Here is a 21,798-nt window from a genome sequence, read left to right as displayed (position 1 = left end):
CTCAGCTGTTCCGGGGGTTGTGAGTGGCCCTAAGGCAAGATGTTTGTTGCCTGGTGCAGGCAGCACGACTGGCACGCTAAGTTAAAAGAGGAGCCATGGGACTGTGCTGGCCATGGTCCTTCATCTCAAGACAGCTGTAATAATAATGATATGCGTGTCTGTTTTGGTGAGACATGAAAGTATGTAGTGCTGTACCACAGGATACTCTTGCAAAATGTAGTGTGAATGTGGCTATTGTGCTCAAAAGGAGGCTGGGACTTCTCGAGTATGGATGGGACAGGGACATGCCTTCCAGCCTAGACACTCACATGTTAATCTCAACAAAGTCAGTGAATACGTAGCCAAGGTAGAAATCTGTGTGGAGTTCTGTGCCTAAACTCCAACACAAGCGACAAAATCCATATGTGGCTGCTTAGGTATGTCTGGTGATACACCTGTCCTAACCTTTATTTCCACATATGCTCCTTGAACTCACTTGAAAAATGGTGGAATTATATTAGTGGTCTCTCTTGAAATGGGCCAAATATGTAGCCAAGCATCAAAGTTTATGAAGCCAGAGAACAATTAAGGAGAAGGCACCTGGACTGATGGTCCTGAGATCAGGCTTGACCCAAGAGAAAATGGAAAATGGGAAATACTGGATTTTACTCTGTATTCCAGGGTTTGCCTCTGCATTTCATTAAAAAAGCAAACAAACAAAAAAAAAAAAAAAAAAAAAAGAGCAGCCAGGCTGTCATCCTGAAATGTGCAAAGTTTGGACTCAAACCTTCTTGGGCTGAGAAATGTTTAGATTTTGGCTTTTCTATACCCTTGTCCAGTGCTCTAATAACGCTTTAGGGCACAAAGTGTCTATATTACCAAAGTGCAAAAGGAGGCACTTCCTATTAAGGGTTTTTTAAAGAGTTGTTATTCTTAAGATGGAGGGAACATTGTTAGAAGAAGGATAGTATGTACTTTGCCATAATCTGTTCTTCAGGTAATAGATTTCAGTAATAAAAATGTCAAACACAAGGCAAATGTTGATTAAAATACAGGTGAGGTGTGGTGAGGAACAAGGAATAAAAGAAATCTGTTATAAAAAATTATTTTCAAGAATTATTATCAAGAATTAGAGTCACAGTTGAGCAGGGAGCCCAGCAGCCAGTGCCCATATACATTTCAGGTGCATAGGTGCTCCTATGTATTTTTTTCAAAACACGGCATGGGTCCATTATACTGCCCAGCTTTTAACGGGAATATTACCCTAATGGGGGTTCCATAACCTGATGTAATAAAAGCAATAGATGAACACTGGAATTCCCAGACACAAATGATGTAGGAATGGTAAAGTAGATTGTGCTAGTTTAGCCATCTTTTTAAAAAAGCTTACTGTAAAATAAAGTAAATAATAGCAATAAGGTTGTTGCCTGCTGAACTTAACAACAGGTATTACAGAAACTGTCTGGACTGAAACACTTTTCCTGCTTGAAAGGATGTACTGCTAGAGCAGTGCTACTAACCACTTTACTCAGAAGGTGATAGAGGTGTGCTAAGAAATACCAGAAACAGTAAGAGAGAAGAAAATGTAATAAGTGAGTGACATCAGTCATTTCAATGGAAACTTGAGATGTGTTATCTCAGGGCTGGATGCAGAAACTAACTTTGTAAACACTACAAATGACTGTTGCTTGGAGCAAGTAATCACAGACTCCAGAGGAAGAGCGCTTGGTCCCTTTCCGAGCAGCCACTCAAAAAGCTACTCTTCAATAGTGACACAAGTTCAACATCCAAAAAAATGTGTTATGTTAATGTATAATTAAAAAGGGAACTATATAAAATGAATAAGTCTCCAAAAGGAAATTAAAAGGAGCTATTGAAAGGGTAGAATCTTTCCAGGCACAAGGAGCTTTTTTAAAAGTAATGATACATATATAAGGTATCCCCCAAAATGCCACCTGTGAGAAAACATCCTTTTGCAGCTCCCAACACAATATTTTAAAGATAGGTCAATACCAACCCTTTTTAACCAAAGATGAGAAGGAAGCCACCTAAAAAAATCAATGAAGCTGATTAGTAATGAAGATACGAAATGATGTCTTCTCTCAAGCAATCGAAAAGCTGTGAGAGACTGAACTGAAATCAGACTTGATCATCCATTGTCTCAAAGATGAGTGTGAGGAGCTGAGGTCCACCATATCCAAGATGGGTATGAGGAGCTGAGATGTGACTCCACTGTCCTTTGCCTGAGAGATGGGTGGGAGAAGCTAAGACTCCACCATCAAGGATTGGTGTGAGGAATTGCTGTCCATTATGTCAAAGATTGCTGGCACATGTGTGCAGTTGAAGAGCTGGCTGCAAGACCAGCAAAACTGGATGCACGTGATCCACCAAGAATGTGCAGTACGTGACATTAAGAACAGAGGTACTTCCCCCAAACACGTAATAAAAGGGGAAAAAGGTAATCACCTTTCTGGCCACCCACCTCCGATGATGACTGCGGACCCTGGGGGACACCCACCACCGCAGACAATGACTATGGACCCTCAGGACACTGCTGGATCCACAGTGGTGACTATCTGCACTCTGAATGCTTGCTTAATTTCTATATTTTTTCTGATCTGTCCTATCACAACCTTTTTTAATAATAATTTCCTTTTTTATAATAATTATCTTTCTATAATAATAATTTTATTATCTTTTTATGATAAACTGATCGATTGTGGTACTTGACCTCGCTTGTGTCTTCATTTCACTCTGGGGATCACAAACGAAATAAGTCTGACACTGGGTTTTATCCAGTTGGACCCTGACAATGACACAGTAAAAGAATGAAGTGCTTGCAGTGGAGTTCATTACAGGGGAAGCTACTGAAGTGAGAGTTGGAGGAATTGTCTCAGATCTAAGTTTAAAACAAATAATCCAAAAGAATTAGACTAATATCTGAAACAGTAATCAAACGTATTCTACAGGGCCCCATAAATTGCAATGAAAATTGAGGTTGCAAAACTACAAACTGTGGAGTGTGCTGAAACTGGCTTGCTTGCAGCAGACATGCTGCTAAATGACACTCTAAGCAGAGTCAAAATGTCTTTTTGGTAGACGGACATGATGATTCTGATGATTCAGTCAACATCACTGTGCTATTGTGTAAAAGATCCTTGATCTGCTCACTCTTGAATATTGTGTGCGGGACCTGCTATCTCAGAAAACAGTATAGTAAAAAAAGGGGTATAATCTTAGAAAAAATGGGGCGATATACGAGAATTCAATAAAATTGTGACTGTTTTGGCAAAGGTGGGATGAGTATGGGTATTCTTTATTTTTTCTAAAGCAAGAACAAGGAGGGAACCCAACTGAACTATTTGGAAGCAGTTTTAAAATCAAAACAAAGCAAATAAACATAGTTTGATTGTGTAACTCATTGCCACAAGAATTTTTGAAAACCAAAAGGATAAACAGATGCAAAGAATTGTTGTATAAATTCATGTAAGAAAGGTCAATAAAAGCTATTAAAACCAGTAATATGCACATGGCTTTCATCTCAGGAAATCCGTAGGATCCAGGTAACTGGAACTAGGTAGCGTATAGGTTAAAATAATCCATGGAAGCAGCATATTGAACTTCTTCCTTATTTTTCCTAAGCATCTGCTACTGTGATCCTGTTAGGCACAGGAAAGTGGACTGGGCAGATCTTTGGTCTGGTGTATTTGTTCAGTACTGTGATTGATACTGCTCTTTTTCTTCCAAAAATGAAGTCTTATTGGAAAATTGTTAAACTGGTCTCAGTAAAATACAAGTGCAGTAGGTACATTGGCAGAGTAGATGATGTCTTTTACCTGTTTGTTAAAAACCACCATTGATAAAGTCAGATCCTAGCAGATGGTGTTAACTGTGTGTTCCCTACTTTAACTGATGTAAAAGGTTTTGGAAGAGCACTGAGAACTTGCGTTCTGGTGCTGTCCTACTAAAAGATGTCTCTCTTAGTAGTGAGCAAGCCCTCTGTATGAAGTAGTAACTCCCTAGTCACCTATGGGAATAACACACCACATATAGCCTCCATATGAACGAGAAAAAGTGTTTTTGGAATACTTGTTCCTTGTGATGGATAGTGGAACTATGTAAGGAAGCACCCAGAAAGACATTACTGGGCATTTGGTTATGCTAACAGCTATTGAGGTGTTAGGACTCACTTGTACCCTGCTTTTAGAGCTGGTGATCTTGAGCTGCTTTGGCAAAGCTGTTGTTCTTTTTATTTAATGCATTAGAAAACCAGGAAAACAAGTGGATGTAAGAATGCGTTTGGATTCCAGTAAACCTGCCTGGTACATCACTCTAGAAACAAAATTCCTGTTTACACAAGAATTTACAGAAATTTGCTAAAACTGGTATAAAGCTGACAGGATGAAATCCAGAAGGAAAAGGCTTTGACTGTGATTGTCAGAAATTAATGTTTCCCACGTTTCACTATGGAACATGAGTTGAGCATGTTTTATATTTCCCACAACTAGCAATTTTCTGTCTTTGAAATGTGTTAGAGGGAGGAGCTCAGAAGTGCTGTGGGAGGGACTAAAATTCATATTAAAGTTTTAGCATGAGAGGGAGAATTGTCAGAGTGGAAGGTTTCTTCTGAGGTTTTGCTTTTTTATTTTAAATTTTTTCCAATTTAGGATGATAAGTATTCATGTTCAGATTCTTCTAACAATTCTTTTTTGGAATTCTGATTGTCAGATTATTCCCAGGATTGAAGAATGTGGACTTTCATGTTCTCAGGTAATCTCTTACTTGTTCCTATTTGCTATCTATTAATTTAGTAGTTATATGTTGCCAAAATAATTGTAAGAAAAACAAGAAAGCAAAAATGGAAAAATAATTCAGCTGTCCTGAACATTCATTTTATATTCCTGTCATTCTGAATTAAATGTCCAAAGTGGCAAAGATGACTGTTAGGAAGGGAGAAAGAAAATGTGTCTTACACTATTTCCAACTGCTATTGTTAGTACCTTTTAAATCTGTACTTTGTATTTGAAAAAAATTACTAAGTTCATATTAATTTCTTTGGAGAGTCAGTGTTTGCAACAGCAGTGCTGCCAAAGAGATGAGGGAGAGAGGGACGGGAGGGTTCAGAAATTGCTAATTATGTTAAGAATATATAATACTGACTTTCCTGTGAAAAAAAATGAATTAAGCTTGAGAAAGAGTAAAAACTGGTTTTAATTTTGTGGGATGAATGGAACTGCAGTGTTAAATTTAATGACTTATGTATGTGCATAAAGTGGAGTCTGAATCGTATCATTTCGTTAGTATGTTTGAAATTCGTATGTTTCCAAATATCCCCACAAAGGGGCAGTGTGGAGATAGCCTACTTCTGTTGGCGTTCTGAAACTGTGAGAATAATCTGAAAGATATATAAATAATAATAATAAAAAAGGATAAAATAATAGGGTATCTGACTTTCAGTCTTAGTAGAGAATGATAACTATGTACTTTCTACAGAGAAGTAGAATTGATGGCATGAAAGACATTGGCTGTCTGTTCAGACTTTTGAATATGCCAGTGTTTAGGACAGGCAATGAGGCATACTAAAGTGGTACTACCCAGATATTAAGTTAGTACATGTTGCAGCAAGTTATTCTATATTTTATATGTTTATCCTAGAAAATATCAGGAATAAAGATGCTTATAAAATACTAGATTGAGGGACACCCCCCCTTCATTGAAGTTGTTTAATATTCCCACATTTAAACTCTGTAGTGTCTATCCACTTTGATAATGTTTTCAGAATAATAACATATAGTCATAAGACATTAATCTCTAGATGTGGCTGAGGACTTTTCAAGAATTTTTATGTACTTAACGTTTATGAGTGCAAACACACGTGTATTTTAAATAAGTTATGCTCCTCAGTCTGCTGCAATGAGTTTAAAATAGAAATGATTAACCATTCTAATTTATCCCTCCAAAGCATGTGTGACTATTGGGCTCAGCATGTAAAAAACCATACCAGCCTTTTATGGTGGGATTCTCTCTAGTGCATAGGATTGACCTCTGGGGACCTTAAAGGGCATCTTTCTCTGCCATATCTTAGGCATGTATGTCAAGACGACTGATTCATTGGATGCCTAAGATATAGGCACAAACATGATATTTGGTAGACTGGATCCCTTTCTTTGCCTTCAAGAGTTTGTCCTACAACTTATCCAATGAATGTTGGATAAATGAGAAAGGTGGTTTGTTGGTTTTTTGTTTGTTGGGTTTTTTTTATTATTATTTTTATTTACACGGGAAATACATTGTTTCCAGTATAATGGAATCAATCATCTGTGATGTTAAAGACAGGATTCAGTTCATGTTCTCTATGTAATGTTTTTACTAGTTGTATTCTATGGAATCTTGAATGCATTAATGACTTTTTAAGACAAAAATGTTTTCTCACTGGAAAAAATAATGATCTTAACAGGACAAATTACTGCCAGCACAGTATTTCAATCTACTGCAAAGCATTTTAGCTACATGAAATTTGGAGTCTCACTACTAGCTTGTTAGAGAAAACTCCTTCCTTTTTCTTTGGAAGTAACTTCAATTTCCCTACAGAACTGACCACAATTTGTGGCCTCCATCCCATTCCTACCTGTGTTACTTTAAAAGGGAGCTGTTTAACTTCATCCATAATTTGAACTCAATGGTCTTCATAGGGGCACTAACCAGGGTTTAAAAATTGTCCTTGTCTATATGCAATATGAGTGTTGCCTTCAATATTTTCTCGCAATTTGCCTAATGTGATAGTGCGATGTTGTAATTTTAAAACTACCAGAAGTTTTCTGCAGCTGCGATTGCTACAAGTGAGTAATATGTAAAATTGGGGTTTTATTTATGAAGTTTACTCATAAGTTTATATAGTGGATTTTTCTTCTGCAGAGTCAGCCCTGAGGTTGTGTGGTTCTTCATCAAGCAATAGGGGAATGAAAAGCAATTGATTTGCATTTTGCTACATTTTTCAAACTGTGGGTATTGTCAGAAGGTTTTGAGCAGCTTTAATAACTAAAACCCTTGAGTTTGACCAGCAGACTAGATTTTAAGGTGGCTATGCCTCCCAAATATTTATAAGCAGCTTTGACCTCCTTGGATAGTCCACCCTGATTATTCACTTTGAGTATTCGCTCTAATAAGAGTAAAGCCTTGGTTGTGCTTAAGAGGGAAATAGTGACACAACTGTTTTGAGGTATGTGAGTTAAAAACCCTTCACTGAACTGTTTAGATTTTGGATCTTATTATAACTTTATGAATCATTCCTAGTTTACCATATGTATTCAGCAAGACATCTTTGCATTTCCTTATACAAGGCAACATCCAGGTTTCACTACTATACCACAAGCTGTACTTCTGTTCAGCACAGGAAAGGAAAAAACAAAAGAACATTGGATGTTTATGCAAGTAAATGAAAATTTGAACAGCATGAAAATATACAATTGTGGGTTGCGTTATGGCAGAGGAACAAGCAAGCTTTTATTATGCACTATGATTTATTTCTCCTTCCTTATTTTAATGGCTTGGCTTTAGAACTTGTGTGGTATTCTGGTATTCAAAGGTTAAATACAATGGGCTTGGTCTCCATGCCTCACCCAATAGCAAACACAGTTATCAACCAAGTTTCCCTGTAAAAGCATAGGGGAATCCCAGGCTGCAATTGAAATTGGGTTTGTGCCCTACTCATTTTACAATCCACATTGTTTGCAGGCTGCACACAAAGAAATAGGCTTACACCAAATTTGACTCAACAGCTGGTAAAGATCAAGAGCACTACATTTGAAAAGCTCTCCAGAAGACTATGAAATAATATTTGTATTGTTTGCCATTAAAAGTAGTAGTATTTCCAAAGTCCATGGATAAAGAAGGAAACACAAAATGGAATCTGGGATTTCCCTGCAATTGTAAAGGTTATTGGCAGCAAATTCTTGATATAGCTGCTCCCTGTTCATGGTATTCACAGTTGATGTATGTGGTGTTTCTTTACTGGATGTTTATGCCAAAGATCAGTCTATTGTTGCTGAATACTACACACTGCAAAAACAGTGCAAAAACAGTGCAAAAACAGCCCTTAGGCCACTAACTCAGCTGACATAGATTGGCATTCTTTGGCATATTAAGGTAAGCAATTCATATTTTGACAGTGATCCCAAGGCACTAAGAAATGGACATGATAATCTAGGTGAGATAATTCAGTTGTTCCCTAAAATCTGTTTGAAAATCTAGTTTTAGACATGGAAAATGTCTAAAGAGGCTGGTCAGAGACCTGGCTTCCTCAGAGTGGGTGAGAGAGATACAGTGTGAAGTCCTGACATAGGAAGATGATTCACCATAGACTTTTTCGTGCATGCATTGGTATACCTGATGACTGAAGGAGATGCATAAAAATATAAAACATACCCTCTGCTAATATTTGCTGAGTACAATCCACAAGAACATGCCCTAGATAGAAAGCCTGGGTTTTGCATCCCTGCCTGTCACTGACTCACTTGTGTGGCCCTATTCAAGTAATTTCCCTTCTCTAGTTTTCACAAGTACAAAATAGTGCTGACCTTCCTGTGTGATGTGTGTTAATTATGTGTTTTAATGAAGTGCTTTGAATACTATGATTAAGTGTTAAGTACTCATTAGTCAAAACAGCCATATTGAGTCACTGTATTAGAGTGATATTAACCCATTTGCTTAGATAACCCTGCTTGACTTCTCTGCTGGTAGGAGAGCTGCACTTTAGCAAGTTAAGGTGACTTATCTCTTGAACTGTGTTTTACATTTGCTCTTAGGGTCAAAAATAGCTTGACAATGATCTAAGACTTCCATGTTCCCTGCTATGTCCTATGCCATCCCATTTCCTCACCCTCTGAGAAGAAAACAGCGACAGATACAAGCAGGGACTTACAAAACACTCCAGTGTTCCTCATTATTAGAGCATCTACCAACACTTTCAGGAGGGGTGGAGATAGAGAAAGCTCTGCAAGTCAGAACTTGCAAAAAATGCAACAGTAGCTCTTGTTTATTTTCCTTCTCACTTTTTCCTTCCTTGAGAGCTCTGGAAAAAAAATTGGAAGGTCTGGAAAGAGGCAATCCACTGGAGCAGCAAGAGCAGGGGCACTACAGAAAGTCATGAAAGTTGGGGTCACAAAATTAACAGATGGAACTGGACCCGACAAGATATCCTGAAACTGAAACACGAGGCAGTGCTGGAAGCTTCACCACTATCAGACATCACATAAATACACACAATCAGTACCTATAGCAGGAGGTAGATATTAAAAAACCCCCAAAAGATTTAGAAGCAAGATCAGCAGGACATGAGAGCAGGTGACCTTCATTATTGGCTGTGAATTTTAGATCATGGATCTCTCTCAGCCCTGATCTTAGGGAGGGAAGATGTCCTTCAGCTCCATTTGGACCCAGCACACAGTGGTGAATATGGAAATTTGGGAGTAGGTGATTTCCACAGCTGCAGAATATTGCTGTCTGAATGCTTTGCAGTTGGAAAGCTATTTGTAATTTGATCCAATCTAGACGAACAAATCTTTTTTAAGAGAGGTAATAACTATAATGAGAGACCATGTGGTGTGACCTGGCTGGAATTCATGCAGTAAAGTCTAAGATTAGCTTAATTTGTACATTTGCTGGAGCTGGCAATGCTGTACCTGTTACTTTGTCATGTTTGTTTATACTGTCCTGGTCTTCCCCTCTTGCCAGAATGCCTGTGCGTGGGAGAGAACCAGGAATGGTAAAAAATGAGGAGCAAAAAGAGGGTTTAAAGACATATTTCTAAGGATAGCTTTGGATACTCTCATGGCTTTTTGGCTCAGCACTGAGAAGCTGGGCCTCACTCCCAAATAGGTAAGTAATTTGGACCTAAGAAAGGAGTTTCCCCCTGCAAATAATTTGGTTTCTAGGAGCCCTGAATTCCTGTGTGCTGTGGTTACCAGGCCGTTCAAATCAGAAACCCATATTTGAAGTTCTATGCGTTTTGTTACCATCATCCCCACAAGAGATGCCTAGGTTTTATGTATCAACTCTGGCACAGATGTTTTCATGTTAGTTTTCATACTCTCAGGAAAATACTTTTCTTTGTGAAATCTTTTTCATTTTGTTAACATTTATTGGCTTTTTTTTTTTTTTTTTAAACCAGGAAATTATTTGCCATCTTAAAAATACAAAACAGAGAATATATCCTGAACAGCAGCGTGTTGCTGACAAAGTTCCAGACCAGCTCTGTGATATGGACACATCGCAGCACTGACTCTGCTTTTACAACTACAGGAATTCACTGGGTTAGAATTTTTTGAGGTCATGAATAAGCTAGAAAGTCACAGTAACTAATGATGGTGAGCACTGGAATGGATTGCCTGTGGTACTTACAGAGATCTCCACACATGCTAAGAAAATCTCTCTCAGTTACATCTCAGATAAAGGTCACTGTTTCTAAGGCAGAAATGTAAAGTAGATGCCATCTTGAGTTTTTTCTAATCCTAATATCTCTGCTTTCATTCATAATTTTCTCTTCTGTGGGATGTAAAGATGGTCTGTCAAGTCATATTTAGCTTATTCCTTTGGAACAGTCAACAGAGCCAAGGACCTCTCTTGCTGTACTGCATGTCCTGCCCTTTCAGCATACGAAGTACTGAACTCACCATGAAAACTGTATACAATCTCATTGAGGAAGTGCCTGTGCAAAACCAAAGAGAGTTTCAGTTTTACTTTGCAGTTTATCTGTGGCTCTTGCAAGAAAATGTTTCAACTTCATTGCTTTGAATATGAGTGGTAAATTTCAATCATTTCTGGAAAACTGATTGCCTTGGAGTTGCCTCTACTTGCCTGCATATTTTCAAAAAGTATGAATCATATAAACAACATTGTACAGTACTAGATGTGCATTCATTGTCTTTTCTTGGAAAAACTTTGAGGAAATAGAATTTACTGCAGTTAACACATTTCACTGTCTCCAGTTTTGTTTTTCCCTTTCATCCCTATGTATGCAAACTTCCTTGACCTTTTTCCCACTTCCTCATCTCCCTGATTTGCTGTTCTTTCTTCCATGACTGCAATGACAGTTTTCTTCATTACTTTACAAATGTCGATATCTTTCTATTATCATTTATCTCCTTTAAAAAAACCCCCAACATTATTTTCGCTATTCTCATTATAGTATCATGCTTCATGCTTAGTTTTGGTCAGTAGTGTGTTAGTTAGTCTATAATGTGTCATTTTTAAGCGTGAGAGGACTAGGAAGTGGGTAAGCAGGTTTTTTTTCCCTCTTCTCAGTTTCTTCCAGGATGCTTCTAGGAGCTTAAAGGGATTATTAGAATTTGGAGCAGAGGCTAAAGGAGCTATAGCTCCCCTCTCTCCACTAGCTCTATTTCCCCTCATTTTCAATATGTTTAGATATAATAGAATAATTTTTACAGCATGGTCACATCTGTGTTACCATTCAATGTAGATGAGGCCATTAGTGACGTGGTTTAGGGGTGGACTTGGCAGTCCTGGAGTAACAGTTGGACTTGATGATCTTAAAGGTCTTTTCCAACCTAGTTGATTCTATGATTCTATGATTCTTTTCTTTTCCACTTAGGGGGAAAAAATGCATTCTTTTTAGCCAAATGTGTGGCATAGGTGGTTTTCAGTGAGTAAGAGCTATCATTAAAAATGAGACATAGAGTGAAGCAATATATGAAGGTACTGAACACTGATGGGTTTATTAAGCTGAGGCCATGCCCAGAAATTATTGCTGCCTTTAGGGACAACAATGTGATCAAGAGAGTCAGGTGAAACAATGCTGCTGTTGTAACATTGGTAGAATCCTGCCTCTTTGGAAGCCCTTGTTTTGGACCTCTGCCTTCTTTAGTTGGACTGTGCTAACTTTAGCAACTACAGTACATGGAAGATACACAAGATAAAGCCAAACATATGATTATTCCACAATTTGGTCCTCAGCCCCCAATAAAATTATAAGTTCACAGTAAAAAAAGAAATAGACTGTGTAATGACTTTTGGAGTAATTATTTTTTATTTTTTATTCTTTATTCTTCCTTAGCATTTCCAAATTTATTCGTAACTAGCTTCTATATTGGTTATCTCAAGCTGCGAATATTTCAGCTGGAATGCATAGTATAGATATTTTCAATAGGGCTTTTGTACATGGCATTTTTTGAATGTGTTTTAGTCTTTCATGTACACACATTGCTAGCTCTTTCAGGGAAAGATGTTTTGGCTTTTGTGGCTCTTGATAGGAGAGGAAAGGCATGTAGGCAAGGATTCTGGTGTAAGATGTAGGATTAAGACTTTCAGATGCCATAATAATACAAATATGAATAGTTAGGAAACAATCCTCTGAAAAATTTTCAAGTATACAGCTGCAAAAAAATAATAAAAAAGTGTTTTCACCTTTGTATACTAAGATTTTCCTCATTTTGCTGTGGCTAGAGTGTTTCTGTAAGTCAAGCAAGCACAGTTAGAGCTAGTCAGGTGCCTTAATCATTAAGTCTTTAATGGAAACAGTTCTTTAACTGATACTGTGACATCAGGAAGGAATGCAGTGGCCTCTCGGGATTGCCATCAGAAACTACTTTACCACTGCTTCTAGCATGGCCTGAGGGATCATTTGTACGGCCTTACGGCCTTACAGCCTTACACAACCACATAGCAAGCTAAGGCTAGAGTAAAACCAAAGACAACATTTAAAATATTTCCCACCAGGAAAAGCTATAATCGGGGGTAGTTCCAAGTTTATTTAAGTTTGAAATTTTTCTGTTTAAGGAGAAGAGGGAGAAACAGGATATGTATGGCAGCTACAAAAACCAGAAACGTGCTCCTGCATTTATCTCCACGGCTTTGAAGGGTGTCAGCCCCGACATGTGGCCTCCAAAGGGTTGAAATTGTTATAATAAATTATCGCCAAGTATGCTTTGTTGTTCTAGATTTTAGCATTTGTGATCCATGCTGGCAGGGTTGGGATTAGCAAGAGAATTTTTGTTTTTAAGCCCTTCTGCCCCCAGCATTTCAGGATAGTATCTCTGCAACATTCAACCATTCTATGACCCTGCTCCTTTCCTATTGTTCCAGGTTATTAAATACAGATAAAATGGAGATCATGAAAAAGCATTAGTGACTTGTCAGGGTAGTATGAGAAACCTGCATGCTCATCGTGGTGCTGCCTCAAGTTAGGCAAGGGAAAAAGTTGCCTTTTATTCTGACCATGTTAGTCTGATCTCCAGTCTCTACAGGCCAGGCACCTGGGTTAGGAACCAGAGTTTGACATTCTTTCTTCAGAGTAGCTGCTGAGAGTCACTCTTCCAAAGTTTCAGTTTCTGCTTTTTGAGTGTTTTTTTGAAGACTGCTGAAAATAAAATAAAAGTGGCCTTTGAAGTAGGAAACAGATCTCCCATTTGAACAATGAAATCACTCAACTTTAAAAATTACATCTTGCCTGTCCTTCTCTCAGACCATCTTTTTTCATTTCCTCTGTATGCAATATTACTGCTTTGACCCGAGGCCTGGGAAACCCTCTCATTTACTGGGCAGTGTGGCAAACAGACAACTTAGGAGTAGAACTGCTTCAGATGAAGGAGGATGTTGAATGTGGCTGTCCCTTGAGATAAGGACTTGAAGGCTAGAGTATAAAAGCTGGAACATGCCCATATTCTACTTTCCTCTTCTAATATTTCCGGCTTGAAAGAAGCTAAGCTTAAGCTTTCTTAGTTTGACCTCTGTTACTGTTAAATCTCCTCCAGCCACCTGCTACTCTGGGTGATGTAGGTGTCTCACAAGTGAGTGTATGCTATCCCAGAGAATTTTGGCATGAGCTAGATGTCATTCCAGCTTCATTCTGATCATGTATCCATGAAGCTTTCAGATCAAAAAGGGAGGTGCCTAATAAGCTTAGGTGTGTCTAAGTGTTAGGTGGCAATTAATAATTACGGATCATGGTGTTTGGCTGAGATTACAGCAGTTTGCTTAAATCATGTTTCAGGCACCTAAATCCTCTTTTAGAGTTGGCTGACTTCACAGTATCACAGCATGGTTGAGGTTGGAAGGGACCTGTTGTGGTTTGAGCCCAGCCGGTATTTCAGAACACTTAGCCGCTCGCCCACTCCCCCGCTTCTTCCTCCCCCTGCTCCTGGAGGGATGGGGAGGAGAATCGGAAGAATGTAACTCCCACGGGTTGAGATAAGAGCAGTCCTGCAACTAAGGTATAATACAAAACCACTACTGCTACCACCAATGATAATAATGATAAGGGAAATAACAAGGGGAGAGGATACAATTGCTCACCACCCACCGACCGATACCCAGCCCGACCCGAGCAGTGATCTGGGCCTTCCGGGTAACTCCCCCTGGTTTATATACTGGGCATGACGTGCTGTGGTATGGAATACCCCTTCGGCTAGTTTGGGTCAGGTGTCCTGTCTCTGCTTCCTCCCGGCTTCTCCTCCTCCCTGGCAGAGCATGAGACTGAGAAAGTCCTTGGTTGGAGTAAGCATTACTTAGCAACAACTAAAAACATCGGTGTTATCAGCGTTGTTCCCAGGCTGAAAGTTAAAAAACACAGCACTGCACCAGCTACTAAGAAGGAGAAAAATGACTGCTATAGCTGAACCCAGGACAGTATCCACCCCTTATTCCATACCATTCATGTCATGCTCAGATCCCACATCTCTCAACACACCATCGACCCTGTCCCATATATACACATATATATACACCCACACCCACACACAGAGAAGGATATCATTCCCTAGTCCATGGACCAATCCCTATAAAATTGCTGAATTCATCCAGTCCATGATGCCAGTCTCCATCTCTTGTAATAGTCTTTCAGGGCAGGAGGGATGGTGTGTAGTGTTGGGTTGTTGCCTGCTGATGACACCGCCAAACTCGTCTGGTCACTGCTGAGCTCGTCTGGTTTCCTCAAAATTCATTCTTTGTTGAGGTGATGATTGGAGGGAAGTCAGGGTCAGTTGCTGGTGACCAGAAGATATCTAGCTGGTGGGCTATAAAAGTGTTATAGAGCAGGCAACAGCATACAATTGAGTTCATTGGCTGTTTTCCCCCAAGATCAAATCCCCTTGAGGTACACATCGGACTTCCCCATCTTCCCGCATTACCCACCAAGTATATCCAGGTCCCTGAGCAAAAGCAACCCCACGAGTGGGTTTGCCTTTACCTGAAGCAGGAATAACCCAGACTGTCTTCCCCAACAAATTCTTTATGTGCACCACAGGAACTTCATCCCCCTCTACAGTACGTAAAAGTTCTGATTGGGCTGGGTCAGCCCTGTTGGCAGATTCCCTACTGTTGACCAACCAGGTGGCATTTGGTAAATGTGTATCCCAGTGTTTGAAAGTCCCACCACCCATTGCTCTCAGTGTAGTTTTTAACAGCCCATTGTACCGTTCGATTTTCCCAGAGGCTGGTGCATGGCAGGGGATGTGATATACCCACTCAAAGCCATGCTCTTTGGCCCAAGTGTCTATGAGGTTGTTCCGGAAATGAGTCCCATTGTCTGACTCAATTCTCTCTGGGGTCCCGCGTCGCCACAAAACTTGTTTCTCAAGGCCCAGGATAGTGTTCCGGGCAGTGGCATGGGGCACAGCATATGTTTCCAGCCAGCCGGTGGTTGCTTCCACCATGGTAAGCACATTGCGCTTGCCTTGGCGGGTTGGTGGGAGTGTGATATAGTCAGTCTGCCAGGCCTCCCCATACTTGTACTTCAGCCATCATCCTCCGTACCAGAGAGGTTTTAATTGTTTGGCTTGCTTAGTTGCAGCACACGTTTCACATTCGTGAATAACCTGGGCAATAGTGTCCATTGTTAAGTCCACCCCTCAATCACGAGCCCATCTATATGTTGCATCTCTGCCTTGATGGCCTGAGGTGTCATGGGCCAACTGGGCTAAAAATAATTCACCCTTATGTTGTCCATCTGAGCCACTTCTATCTTAGCAGCTTTATCCACTTGCTGGTTATTCTGGTGTTCCTCAGTGGCCCGACTCTTGGGTACATGAGCATCTACGTGGAGTACCTTCACCACCAGGTTCTGCACCCGAGCAGCGATATCTTGCCACAATGCAGCAGCCCAGATGGGTTTACTTCTGCGTTGCCAGTTGCTCTGCTTCCATTGCTGCAACCACCCCCACAGGGCATTTGCCACCATCCATGAGTCAGTATAGAGATAAAGTACTGGCCATTTTTCTCGTTCAGCAATGTCCAAGGCCAGCTGGATGGCTTTCACCTCTGCAAATTGACTCGATTCACCCTCTCCCTCAGCAGTTTCTGCAACTTGTCGCAGGGGACTCCACACAGCTGCCTTCCATCTCCAATGTTTTCCCACAATACAGCAGGACCCATCAGTAAACAAGGCATATTGCTTTTCACTCTCTGACAGTTCATTATATGGTGGGGCCTCTTCAGCACGCGTCACCTCCTCTTCTGGTGACATCCTAAAATCTTTGCCCTCTGGCCAGTCCATGACGACTTCTAGAATTCCTGGATGACTGGGATTTCCTGTTGAGCTCGTTGTGTAATTAGTGTGGCCCACTTACTCCATGTAGCATCAGTTGCATGATGTGTAGAGGAGACCCTGCCTTTGAACATCTAGCCCAGCACAGGCAACCGGGGTGCCAGGAGGAGCTGCGCTTCAGTTCCATTCACTTCTGAAGCAGGTTGAACCCCTTCATAGGCTGCCAGTATCTCTTTTTCAGTGGGAGTGTAGCTGACCTCGGATCCTTTATATCCCCGACTCCAAAAGCCGAGGGGTCGACCTCGAGTCTCCCCTGGAGCTTTCTGCCAGAGGCTCCAGGTAGGACCATTCCCCCCAGCTGTGGTATAGAGCACATTTTTCACATCTGGCCCGGCCCGGACTGGTCCAAGGGCTACTGCATGAACTATTTCTCGTTTAATTTGTTCAAAGGCTTGTTGTTGCTCAGGGCCCCATTTGAAATCGTTCTTCTTCCGGGTCACGTGATAGAGAGGGCTTACAATCAAACTGTAATTTGGGATGTGCATTCTCCAGAACCCCACAACACCTAAGAAAGCTTGTGTTCCTTTCTTGTTAGCTGGTGGAGAAGTTGCTGTTATCTTGTTGATCACGTCTGCGGGGATCTGGCAATGTCCATCTTGCCATTTTATTCCCAAAAATTGAATCTCCTGTGCAGGTTCCTTGACCTTACTCTGTTTTATGGCAAAACTGGCCTTTGGCAGGATTTGGATTATCTTCCTCCCTTTCTCAAAAACTTCTTTCACTGTATCACCCCACACGATGATGTCATCAATGTATTGCAGGTGTTCTGGAGCCTGTCCCTGTTCCACTGCAGTCTCGATCAATCCATGGCAGATGCTAGGGCTGTGTTTCCACCCCTGGGGCAGTCGGTTCCAAGTGTACTGGACGCCCCTCCAAGTGAAAGCAAACTGTGGCCTGCATTCTGCTGCCAAAGGGATCGAGAAAAATGCATTGGCAATGTCAATTGTGGCATACCACTTGGCTGCCTTTGCCTCCAGTTCATATTGAAGTTCCAGCATGTCCAGTACGGCAGCACTCAATGGTGGTGTGACTTCATTCAGGCCACGATAGTCTACTGTTAGTCTCCACTCTCCATTAGACTTTTGCACTGGCCATATGGGGCTGTTAAAGGGTGAGCGGGTCCTGCTGATCACTTCTTGGATCTCCAGTCTGCGGATCAGCTTATGGATGGGAATCAAGGAGTCTCGGTTAGTGCGATATTGCCGCCTGTTGTGCACTGTTGTGCTCGCAATTGACACTTGTTGTTCTTTGACCTTCAGCAACCCCACAACAGAAGGATCCTCTGAGAGACCGGGTAAGGTGGACAGCTGCTTAATTTCCTCTGTCTCCAAGGCAGCGATACCAAAAGCCCATCTATACCCTTTCGGGTCTTTGAAGTACCCTCTCCTGAGATAGTCTATGCCAAGGATGCATGGAGCCCCTGGACCAGTCACAGTGGGGTGCTTTTGCCACTTCCTCCCAGTCAGGCTGATTTCAGCTTCCAGTACAGTTAACTCTTGGGATCCTCCTGTCACTCCAGAAATATAAATGGGTTCCACGCCTTGATACCTTGACGGCATCAGGGTACACTGTACACCAGTATCTACTAGAGCCTTATACTTCTGTGGGACTGATGTGCCATGCCATCTGACCCGCACAGTCCAGTAAACCCAATTATCCCTCTCCTCCACCTGGCTGGAGGCAGGGCCCCTCTAATAGTGATCATAAAATTCTCCACTTATGTCTTGTAGAAAGGGATTAGTATTCCTTATCACAGGAGCTGGAGTAAAATCAGCTCTTTCACTCCATCTGGGAAACTGCTCGCCAGAGACTGGAGCAGCAGCTTTCCTGGGAGGATCATCCTTGACCATTGTTCTCCTCTTCAGTTCACGCACCCATTGCTCCAGAACTGAGGTAGGTTTTCCATCCCACTTTCTCATGTCTTCTCCATGATCCTGCAGGTAAAACCATAGGGTGGCCTGTGGAGTGTACCTCCTATATTTTTTTTCTCAAGCAGTAGGGCACCTTCTGTTAATAGCTGAGTCATGGGTTGGTACGCGTGGGGAGCTGGGTAGATCGGATAAATCATCTCTCAATTGTTTGAACTCCTGGGACAGTTTTTCCACAGCTGAAATGATGGAAGGGGTGAGATTGTCTTCGAACTCTCGGAGTTGACGAATCAGGTAATCCACTGTTGGTGATACCGCGTCATTCCAGGTCATGGATGCCAATGTGTGGGCATATGATGATGGCGCACTCCGTGTAAGTTTCTGCCACATGAGTCGTGTACATTCGACTTCATCTGGATCTACGGATGTGTTCCTGGCATCTGGCCTACGATAGATCATCTCTATAATGGCTGATTCCCTCAGGGACTGGATGCCTTTCTCTATCGTGGTCCAGTTGGCTGAGCGACTCGTAATATTGTCTCTGTAGGGAAACCTTTTCTTCACAGCTGCCAGGAGCCGCCTCCAAAGGCTGAGGGCTCGCTTCTCTCTTGCAATCGCTTTGTCAATTCCTCCTTCCCTAGCAAGTGATCCCAGCTGACTTGCTTCCCTACCTTCTAGTTCGTGACCGTTGGCCCCATTTTCCCAGCATCAGAGCAACCAGGTGACAACGTGCTCCCCTCAAGACGGGTGAAATCTTTTCGCATATTCCGCAGCTCAGTTGAGGTCCGGGGTCGAGAAGTCACCTCTTCTTCTTCTTCCTCTTCCTCTGACCCACGTAGTAGTAACTCTTGTTCAGATGCTGTTCCATGTAGTAATGGCATTGGGTCTTCATCTTTCTCCGCTTTACGGGTTGCTCTTTGTGCCTCTCGTTTGCTTTTGCTTACAGGGGCAACAGATATTGTCACAAACTGGCCATTTGGTTTAGCTGCAGTGTTTGTCACTGTGGTTGGAGTGGCTGCAGGGTCTGCCACTACGATTGGAGTGGCTGCAGTGTCTGTTGCCGGGGTTGGTGCAGCTGTTGTGCTTGGGAGTTGAGTAACACCAACAGCTGCATTGTCTGTTGCTGTCGGGGTTTGAGTAGCTACTGTGCATGTCACTGGGGTTGGTGTAGCTGCGGTGCTTGGAGTAGCCACATTGACTGTTGCTGTCGGGGTTTGAGTAGCTGTTGTGCTTGTCACTGGGGTTGGTGTAGCTGCTGTATTTGAAGTTGGAGTAGTTGCGTTGTCTGGTGTGGTCAGGGTTTGAGTAGCTGTTGTGCTTGTCACTGGGGTTGATGTAGCTGCTATACTTGGAGTAGCTGCGTTGTCTGTTGTGGTCAGGGTTTGAGTAGCTGCTGTGCTTGTAGTTGGAGTAGCTGCGTTGTCTGTTGCTTTGCCATCAGATCCAGAGACATTTTTTTCCCTTTGAAGGTGCTGGATAGTGTTGAGCAGGGCTCTGTAGGCGTAGGCCAAGCCCCAGCACGTTGCAGTGAGTTGTCCCTCTCTGGTATAACCAGGACGACAGCACACCTCGTTTAAGTGTTTTACTAGTTTTTCCGGATGTTGCACTTGTTCAGTGGTGAAGTTCCAAAGCACTGGAGGGGCCCACTGGCCTAGATACTTGCCCATACTATCCCACACACCCTGCCACTCATGACTGTCCAGCCTCAGGGAAAATCTCTTGGTGGTCCTCCTATATTGTCGTCTAACCCTAGACCAGGTTTGAACCCGATACTGCTTAACTTTCGAGATCAGATGAAATAGGGTGTTCCCAGGACGGGATGGCCATGGGTAAAACACACTCCGTATGTTTGCCAACATGTTGATCCCCAGCACAATCAGCAGGCAGGTCTCAAGGTTATTCAAAGGCCATCCAAAACCTTCAGAACTCTCAAATGCTGTTGTAAATAGGCTGGTGGGGGAACGGGGGGTGTAAGGGAATGACTCCTTCGTAGGTTGACCCCCCGAGGAGAAAAAAAAAGATATGCAATAGCTAAAATATTTCATTATATACCTCTCTAAGTATAGAGGTGATGGCCACATCGGAAGAGCAAACCAGACCAGTTTCATTATCAATGAGTCTATTGTATTACAAGTCATTACCATGAAGTACAGTGAAACAAGAACCTTAGCCCAGGCGCCCCAGCTGATAAACACTAAAACAGCAAATAGTGGCTGTAAGTAAGGTACAACATGCTGAAACTCTGAGATCAAGCGCAACAACTCTGAGAGCAAATAAATCACCATTGTGACGAGTAGTAACAATGAATGCTTATCACAAATATGATTAGACACACTCTGGTCAGATCTGTCATTATCTCAACCCTTCGTGCCCCACATTGGGTGCCACAAAGAACTGTTGTGGTTTGAGCCCAGCCGGTATTTTGGAACCACACAGCCGCTCGCTCACTCCCCCACTTCTTCCTCCCCCCGCTCCTGGAGGGATGGGGAGGAGAATCGGAAGAATGTAACTCCCACGGGTTGAGATAAGAGCAGTCCCGCAACTAAGGTATAATACAAAACCACTACTGCTACCACCAATGGTAATAATGATTAGTGAAATAACAAGGGGAGAGGATACAATTGCTCACCACCCTCCAACCGATACCCAGCCCGACCCGAGCAGTGATCTGGGCCTTCTGGGTAACTCCCCCCGGTTTTATACACTGGGCATGACGTGCTGTGGTATGGAATACCCCTTTGGCTAGTTTGGGTCAGGTGTCCGGTCTCTGCTTCCTCCCGGCTTCCTCTCCTCCCTGGCAAAGCATGAGACTGAGAAAGTCCTTGGTCGGAGCAAACATTACTTAGCAAAAACTAAAAACATCAGTGTTATCAGCGTTGTTCCCAGGCTGAAAGTTAAAAAACACAGCACTGCACCAGCTACTAAGAAGGAGAAAAATGACTGCTATAGCTGAACCCAGGACAGGATCATCAGGACATCTAATCCAACCTCCCTGCTCAAGCAGGGTTACCTAGAGCACATTGCTCAGGATTGCGTCCAGACTGCTTTTAAGTATCTCCAAGGAAGGAGACCACACAACCTCTCTGGGCAACCTATTCCAGTTCTCAGTCACCCTCACAGTGAAGTTCTTCCTCATGTTCAGGTGGAACTTCATGTGTTTTACTTTATGCAAGTTGCCTCTCATCCTATCGCATGGGACCACTGAGAAGAGTCTGGCCCCATCTTATTGGCACTCTCCCTTCAGATACTTATATCTATTGATCAGATCCTCCCTGAGTCTTCTCTTCTCCAGGCTGAGCAGGCCCAGCTCCCTCAGCCTTTCCTCATGTGAGAGATCCTTCAGACCCTTAATCATTCTTCCCTCCAGTCCGCAGGCTGGGTTGTTCTTGTAGTATT

General features: G+C 42.1%; 1 protein-coding gene across 4 annotated transcripts in view; it reads left to right on the top strand.

Annotated features, from left to right (window-relative positions):
• The first annotated feature begins 4,563 nt into the window (after positions 1–4,563).
• The window catches only part of IL17REL (interleukin 17 receptor E like), an 82,371-nt gene continuing 65,136 nt past the window's right edge, over positions 4,564–21,798 (top strand). For 3 of the 4 annotated variants that reach the window (XM_030480348.1, XM_030480346.1, XM_030480347.2), the window contains exon 1: positions 4,582–4,749. In XM_030480348.1, the coding sequence (XP_030336208.1) occupies positions 4,648–4,749 (102 nt within the window). In that variant the 5' untranslated portion in view covers positions 4,582–4,647. Of the gene's footprint in view, positions 4,750–21,798 lie in introns of all 4 variants that reach the window. The other variant, XM_030480349.1, reaches the window with a different exon arrangement.

The sequence above is a fragment of the Strigops habroptila genome, chromosome 3 (genome assembly GCF_004027225.2).
Source record: "Strigops habroptila isolate Jane chromosome 3, bStrHab1.2.pri, whole genome shotgun sequence".
NCBI lineage: Eukaryota > Metazoa > Chordata > Aves > Psittaciformes > Psittacidae > Strigops > Strigops habroptila.
Note: the sequence above shows the minus strand (reverse complement) of the source record. Positions and strands in the feature narration are given on the sequence as shown.